The 8,375-nt window shown below is 30.8% G+C and overlaps 1 protein-coding gene across 1 annotated transcript; it reads right to left on the bottom strand.

Moving 5' to 3' along the window:
- Window positions 1-805: 805 nt before the first annotated feature.
- LOC134722183 (NADH dehydrogenase [ubiquinone] iron-sulfur protein 3, mitochondrial-like) lies at window positions 806-7,921 on the bottom strand. Its single transcript, XM_063585764.1, has 6 exons — window positions 7,796-7,921; window positions 5,237-5,308; window positions 3,542-3,789; window positions 2,937-3,062; window positions 2,082-2,201; window positions 806-1,030 (listed from the first exon to the last, which is right to left on the bottom strand). Exons 1-6 carry the CDS (start codon window positions 7,857-7,859, stop codon window positions 863-865), a joined length of 798 nt encoding a protein of 265 aa, XP_063441834.1. The 5' UTR covers window positions 7,860-7,921; the 3' UTR covers window positions 806-862.
- Window positions 7,922-8,375: the final 454 nt, after the last annotated feature.

The raw sequence follows: 8,375 nt of genomic DNA, 5'->3' as shown, positions 1-8,375 counted from the left end.
TCCTAAAAAGTACAATATTGTGTTTTCCCCATTTTTTTGCCCCTTATTCCTAAACAGTTTGAGCCATAACCCCCAAAGTCAATCATAACCAGGATTACCCCTGGGTCAATTATTTTTTCGCCAACTCTTTCGCAAAACAAACAATATATTTTTTGCCACTTTATATTTTTTTCAGCTAAGAAACATTAATATATTTTTCGTTTAAAACTCCCCCCCCCCCCCCCCCCAAAAAAAAAAGAAGAAAAACAACAATAAAATAAGTCTCAAAACTATATTTCAGTTTTCATTATAATGAATAAACAATTAACATTTACTTTTTAAAAGACTGTAAAGGTAGCAATATATACATGCAAATATAGAAATCATCATTTTGACCTCTAGGAACACAAGATTCATCTTCAATTAGTGAATCAGATATATGTATTTTCCTACCTGTTGAAGGATAAAGACTAAAGGCAGAGATTTTTCTTACTTTTGAACAAGTTTGGCAAAATTATTGCAGTCATATAAAAATAATGATATTGGATATTCATCCATTACACATCTAGTTCTCATGTTATGTCTTCTGTCTTAGGTGATATCATATATGTAATCATCATAAAGTTTTAAGCATCTGATATACATTTTTAGTTGTAAGTTTCTGATATAATTTTTTAATTGTAAGTTTCTGATATAACTTTTTAGTTGTAAGTTTCTTATATAACTTCTTAGTTGTAAGTTCCTGATATTACTTTTTAGTTTTAAAACTAACAGAAGATGATTTTCATGATTAAATTTTCAAGACTGATGAATTTAACAGACACAGTTAAAACATCAAATTTAATTTATTTTAAATTATACATAAACATCTATGAGATTGTAATTATTGTTTTGGTTGTTCCTCCGGTTCAGCTGGTCTCTCACCACCCTCCTCTACTTCACGGAACTTAGGAAACACTTCCCATGGTGTGTTATATTCAAACTTTCTAAATTCTTGTGTTAATTCTAACGGTTCTACAACCACTCGTTTGACTTCATCATCATATCTAACCTACAAAACAATACAGAAAGTTTTAGTTATTCTCCCTTCTTGAAAGTAGCATACTAAATTAAATGATGTCACTGCCTTTTATTTGGGCAACAAATGACACTATCTGTAAAATGACTTCACCTGTATAAGAATTTGAGTGTGTCATTGTTAAAGACTGTTCACCAGTTTTTTTTCATACACAATAACGTTATAATCAGGATGTTTCATAAATGATATAAATCAGTATTTCTTATGCCCCAACTACAATAGTTGAGAGCATTATGTTTTCTGGTCTGTGTGTCCATTCGTCTGTTTGTCCGTCTGTACCACTTCAGGTTAAGGTTTTTGGTCAAGGTAGTTTTTGATGCGGTTGAAGTCCAATCAACTTGAAACTTAGTACACATGTACCCTGTGATATGATCTTTCTGAATTGGGGCATCCGTGTACTATGGACACATTCTTGTTTTATAATTGTTTTTTTTTTTTTTTATTTATAATAGTTGCAACATTTGATTATTCAATCAAATTGACCTTGAAGAGTTTGAGCTATTTTAAAGTTCTGTATTAATCTTCCCTATAGTGTATGTAACCGTACTAAGATTTTAGAATTTGATACAGTGATACCTAGACCTGGTAAAATATAAATATTTCATTTGGTAATGATCTCAACACAAACGTAAACACAAATTTCAAAAGATTTTTAAATCAATCATTGTTAAAATTAAAAGCAGCAAAATAATATCTTTAAAAGGAATATAATACTATTATACTAAACATCACAAATTCAGTAGATTATGAAAAATCAATTGAAATTTTATTTGACTGTACAGACTAATTTTTCAGGGTTATGGCCCCTGTCTACAATCTGATAAACTTACTTCTACATATCCACTTAGTGGAAAATCCTTTCTGAACGGATGTCCCTTAAATCTATTATCAGGGTTATGGCCCCTGTCTACAATCTGATAAACTTACTTCTACATATCCACTTAGTGGAAAATCCTTTCTGAACGGATGTCCCTTAAATCTATTATCAGGGTTATGGCCCCTGTCTACAATCTAATAAGCTTACTTCTACATATCCACTTAGTGGAAAATCCTTTCTGAATGGATGTCCCTCAAATCCATAATCTGTTAGAATTCTTCTTAAGTCAGGATGATTTGCAAAGAACACTCCAAACATATCCCAGATCTGAAATGCATAAAAGTTACATATCTATAACATATTTTGTACCTATTTTATATAAAACAGAATTCCTTTCAGATTCTATCTAAATAAATAAAAGTAGTTCTTAGAAATTCTTTGCATAGATTTATAAAAGCATCAATCATTTCTAGTTTGAGGCATTTTTTTAACAAAATTATGAGTATGTGAAATTGCTTGTGAATAATATAGATATTTGATTTGGTAAACAAATTTTTGTGCAGTAAATTCTGTTCTAACTACATATCCCCAGATCTGAAATGCATAAAAGTTACATATCTATATCATATTTTGTACCTATTTTTTATAAAACAGAATTTCTTTCTATCAAAATAAATTAAAGTAGTTCTTTAAAATTATTTTCATAGATTTATAAAAGCACCAGTCATTTCTAGCTTGAGGCATATTTTTCAACAAAATTATGAGTATGTGAAATTGCTTGTGAATAATATAGATATTTGATTTGGTAAACAAATTTCTGTGCAGTAAATTCTGTTCTATCCTCGGATTGGCATATGATTTAAAATTTTTTTTGTCATTTTAGATAAAGTAACATGAACTATTAACATGATTAATTTACCTTGACATCATGTACATTACATGCATAATGAAGTTGTTTAAATTTGATAAAACACACTGCAGTGGTCTTTTCTTACAATTAGTCTTATGACAGGGGGGCTGTTGTTTTGCAAAAACCTATAAAACACGGGTAACATATCTTACCTCTCTTTCATACCAGTTTGCTCCAGCAAATACAGAACAAAGGGAATCTATAGGAGTCAATTCATCAGTGTAGGTCTTCACTTTAATACGAGAGTTAAATCGTAGAGATAATAACATGTAGACAATCTGTAAGTAAACCAACATAGATTATATTTTGTATGATTGGTCGGAATCCAGCAACAAATATTACATACAGGAAGAGATTTTAATGGGATAACAATATGTAATGATATTAATCTTAATGGCAAACACAGAATGACAAAGAAATTTGATTTGCTATTTCCTTTCAACTTCTGTTGAAGACAGCTTATATATCATATGTATAGTGCTTCTAGATCTGCAGTTTTGATTCATGTCCGTGGATTTTCAATTTTGTTCAGTGTCACTACTCCATGGACTGATGTTGAAGCTTATACTTCGACTGTAATTTATAACAATGTGATTGGTATTAATTACCTCAAACCTTTTTCCCGTGTGGGTACATCAAGAGCAGCAATATCTACTATGTATGTGATTGGTATTAATTCTCAAACCTTTTCTCCCGTGTGGGTACATCAAGAACAGCAATATCTACTATGTATATGAAACTGATTGGTATTAATTACCTCAAACCTTTTTTCCCGTGTGGGTACATCAAGAGCAGCAATATCTACAATGTTTAAATACTGTGTATTATGATGATCTTTAAGGAAGGATATTGTTGGTACAATGCCTTCTGGGTGAATCAGTATTTCCAGCTCCTCGTGATGAGTTACCACAACATGTTGTACATACTTAGGTAAACATTCAGCTACATATTGCCCAAAATCTTTCAACTGCTGCCTGTAGGGCAAGTTCTGAGGTCTGACCGTGGCTGAAATGTATACAAGATTATTTAAATAATGCTTCTAATTTCATTAAGTCTAGGGTTAAATATATCCAAGGTCTTACCGTGGCTGTAATGTATACAAGATTATTTAAGAATGCTTCTGATTTCACCAAGTCAAGGGTTAAATTTATCCAAGGGGTCAAATATTATAATAGACTGGGTCAACATATCATGAACATGAGAGTATTTTCATTTTTCGTAAATTAGTAAATTATGGAAACATAATTACTATTTGAGTTTAATTTAACAGATTAATTATGCATAACTTCCAACTTTTTCCATTGGGGATCTAATGTTTGATAGGATGTTCCTCCTATATTGTCATACATGTTCTGAATCAACTTCGATATTGTTTGAATGAGTATGTATGTGCTTTTTATCTCATTTGAATGAGTATGTATGTGCCTGTTATCTCATTTGAATGAGTACATATGTGCTTTTTATCTCATTTGAATGAGTACCTATGTGCTTTTTATCTCATTTGAATGAGTACATATGTGCTTTTTATCTCATTTGAATGAGTACCTATGTGCTTTTTATCTCATTTGAATGAGTATGTATGTGCTTTTTATCTCATTTGAATGAGTATGTATGTGCTTTTTATCTCATTTGAATGAGTACGTATGTGCTTTTTATCTCATTTGAATGAGTATGTATTTGCTATTATCTCATTTGAATGAGTATGTCATGTATGTATGTTCTTTTTATCTCATTTGAATGAGTACGTATGTGCTTTTAATTTCATTTGAATGAGTATGTATGTGCTTTTTATCTCATTTGAATGAGTACTTATGTGCTTTTTATCTCATTTGAATGAGTATGTATGTGCTATTTTCTCATTTGAATGAGTATGTCATGTATGTATGTTCTTTTTATCTCATTTGTATGCCTGTTTTGACTCTGAGGTGTTCAGTGTATGTAAGATTTTTTTTACGTTTCACATTTTTTTTAAACAATTTTAAAATTTATCATTTTATGAAATGAACAGTTACAGTAATATTTACAATATTCAAATTTTATATTTACAATACAACAATTTTAAAAGTTATAATGCCAAAAAACTTGACAAGAGATCTAGAGTTTGTGGTAAACCTATATCTTATACGTTATAGCAATCCTATGGTGATATATGATGTACAAATGTATGTTGGTGATGTTTTATGAATACCATTTCGATGTACATTTAAACCTCAGCTTATCCCATCATTTATCTTTTTCTTTATTTGCCGAAATCACATACAGTAGAAACATTTATTTTTGTGTGGTTTCATAAAAAAATAATTCTCAGTTTACACTTACAGTGACAGGTAATATAAATTTAATATTTTCAATTCAGTTCAAAAGTTATTTCTTGTTTTGACTACATAAGAAGTTTATTTTGAGTACTGTTCAAAATTATATCCTCAAAAAACAGTGAAAAAAAAATTATTACGAGATGTTTGGTTGGTAGAATCTGTTGTCTGTAATCTTTGACACTGTGCAACAACTGGATTGGCTTTGAGTACTAAAAAAGAAATAAAATATTAAATTTTGCAATAGTCTTGCATGTGTATCTTCATGATCTTGTAAACTATTGCTTCTGAGCTGTGAAATTTTAGCATTTTCACGATAAAACAAAATTTAAAACAGAATAAAAGTATTAAAATAGTTCTTACTATAATTGTATAATACTTTTTTGTCTAAACAACATACCCGGTACTAGTTTTCCATTTATCTATTATTATTAAACTATTGAAAATTTTTGTTCATAAAGTGTTTTTTTTACCCAACATTTGTATAACTCTGTAATTGTTAGGAATGCTTTAAAAGTATTTATATAATAGTGCTTGAAAAACTGGTCATTATCATACCTGTCAACCTGTGACGATGAAAATGCAGGTCATGACCTGCATTGAAGAATCAAATCTCAGGTCATAACGCGTACGAAGTTTTTCGAGCTGAATTTCAGTATTTATGGTACATTTTCTTACAATGTAGATCAAAGATACCAAAACATCACTTGGTTCAGTCATTTTAAATCTTATTAATTTTTGTTTCATTGCACGCATAAAGATTTTTATAAATATGTGTAACTCAGTCTTGTATCCTTTACTTTTTGGTATCATCATCCACTACCATTTATAAAATATCTAATGTAATTTTAGAAAGTGTAAGGTTATTAGCTTTGTTGCCTTTCAATCAAATCTTATCCTATTTCATAGGGAAATTAGAATATGATAAAATATAGTACATGTAATACAGTAAAAGGGAGTATAAATGTAAAAAATAATTTTCAACTTTTTTTTAAATATTGTATAAATTTAAAGGTATAAAAATATTGAAAAGTTATTTTTCAATATGTATTTGAATTTTATATTATTTATGATTTAATCTTTTTCACCCATAAAACGTAAATATAAGGAATAACTTTGAATGGTGACAAATAAGGGGAAGTATCTAGTTGAAATATATTTGTTTATGTTTATAGTGCAATTTATTTACGACCTTAAGCTTAGGTAATTGGTGTTAATGAACAGTGTGTTTGACACCAAAGCTGTCAAATGAAGCCATGCACTTAATGGGTCACTTAATTTGACAGTTTACATAGCTAGATGAACTTCCTGTTCATGGAAGAATTACGAATTTGCCGGTATTTCAAAGGAATATTACTTATGAAATCAATCTCAAGGCTAAGAAATACGGGTGAAATCGGGTCATTTTCGGAATTCCCGGGTTATTTCAATGACCCGGCGTGTGTCCGGGTGATCCCTCAGAATTGTCAAAATCTCGGGTCACACCCGCAGAAAACGGGTCAGTTGACAGGTATGTCATTATCGTGATATATGGACTGCCAACAGGACCGTGGTATTGACCAAGATAGTGATAATGACTGAGCGCAAGTTATTGTATCAATTAAAAAAAAAGAAAGTTTTTCTAATTATTTGTGACATACTGCGATTTGCTTTCTTGGACACAGCGTTTTACTCCTATCCGACAATTTTATGTTTTTTTTCCAACTGTGTATTGCTACCCAAAAAGATCTAGGGTCAGGGGTTTTGAGTCAAGGTCGGTCGGGAACAGGAAACAGACATAGATTATATTTCTTTGCCTTGTCATCATAGAGCAGCAGAATATGTCGACTTAATCATTTTCGTTAGATTACTCAAAGAAATACAAAACCTAAATTTGAAACAGGAAGTTTTGAATGAAATGAAATTAGCAATAGTTACCGGTAACGGACATGAACAAAATCTGGAAATCGTAATATGTTCAAAATAAAAAAAATCAGGGTGGGTGGGAATAAAATCTATCAATTAATTTTAATTGGCCTAATATATTATTATTTAATAATCATGTCAGATAATCAATGTTTTAAAGTCACCAATACATGTATTAATATTAAAATTTCAAGTGTTATTCGAATAATAACACTGTTATTCAATCATTCATGTTACCCGTCTCATAGGCAATCATATCACATCTCATCCTTTACTCATTCATAACTAACGATTTATTTAAAAAAAAATCATTTACTGGGAGTCGTATGTATCCAATCTGGCATAGGTACAAAATGTAGATGACATTATTATGATTGACATACTTCGGTAGCCTCCTGCTGATGATTCCAACAACCAAAGTACATGTCTTATACACCATTGTGTAGAAAAATCAAGTTAGATTATTTACGGCATAACAACTTACAAGTTTTTTATAGTGGGGTTGACAACCGAGAAATGGGCATACAATGGAATTTCGCGACTGTCTGTCTTTTTTTCAAAATTGCAAATTAGATAACTAGTGTTATATAAAGGTAAAGGATTTCTTTTCTGAGACAAGTGCATATGGAAATTGTTTGCTGTCAAATATATGCATAAGGTAGAGAAATTACTCTTAATTCACATTCAATTATTCAATATCTGAATGGGGGAGGGGTTTTAAATCCCAGCTGCACAACTGTAGGATACCAATATACCTATTTAGTCAATTGTAATGTAAAATAATTTGCACATACAGTGTGTTCGGTACAACTTTGTAACTGCAGCAGGTCGAAAAAGTCGACAAAATCGACTCGCCATTTTGACCTTCTATGGGGAAAAATCGTCCGGGGAAAGAAACTTGAATGCATGCCTCGATTAAAGATCTGTTTTAACTGTTATATTATCTGTAAATTCCGCCTGTATGAGGCGCACCACTAAACGGTGTAAATTTTGGGTCTAAAAATTAATTTTCAATGAAAGAACAATGTCCCTGTAATGCACATAAGTTTATTTAAGGTACAATGGATTCAATTATTTCTTGAAAACAGAATGCAGAGCGTAATATAAGAAGGAGCTGTCTTTTCTCAAGTCCCGATACTTGCAGGCGTCACCCAAGGCACAGTTCTTGGACCGGTATTGTTTCTGACCTACATAAATGACATGCCAGAAACATCAACATCACTCTGAAACAAAACTATTTGCAGATGATAGCCTACTTTTTAGAACAGTACACAACCAGGCAGACAGCGACCGTATACAAAGAGACTTAACATCATTGGAAGAATAGGAAAATAAATGGCAAATGAGTTTTAACGCCAAAAAATGCAAAAAACG

Source organism: Mytilus trossulus, chromosome 6, assembly GCF_036588685.1.
Source record: "Mytilus trossulus isolate FHL-02 chromosome 6, PNRI_Mtr1.1.1.hap1, whole genome shotgun sequence".
NCBI lineage: Eukaryota > Metazoa > Mollusca > Bivalvia > Mytilida > Mytilidae > Mytilus > Mytilus trossulus.
The sequence above is the reverse complement of the archived record's forward strand: the minus strand, read 5'-3'. Positions and strand labels throughout refer to the sequence as shown.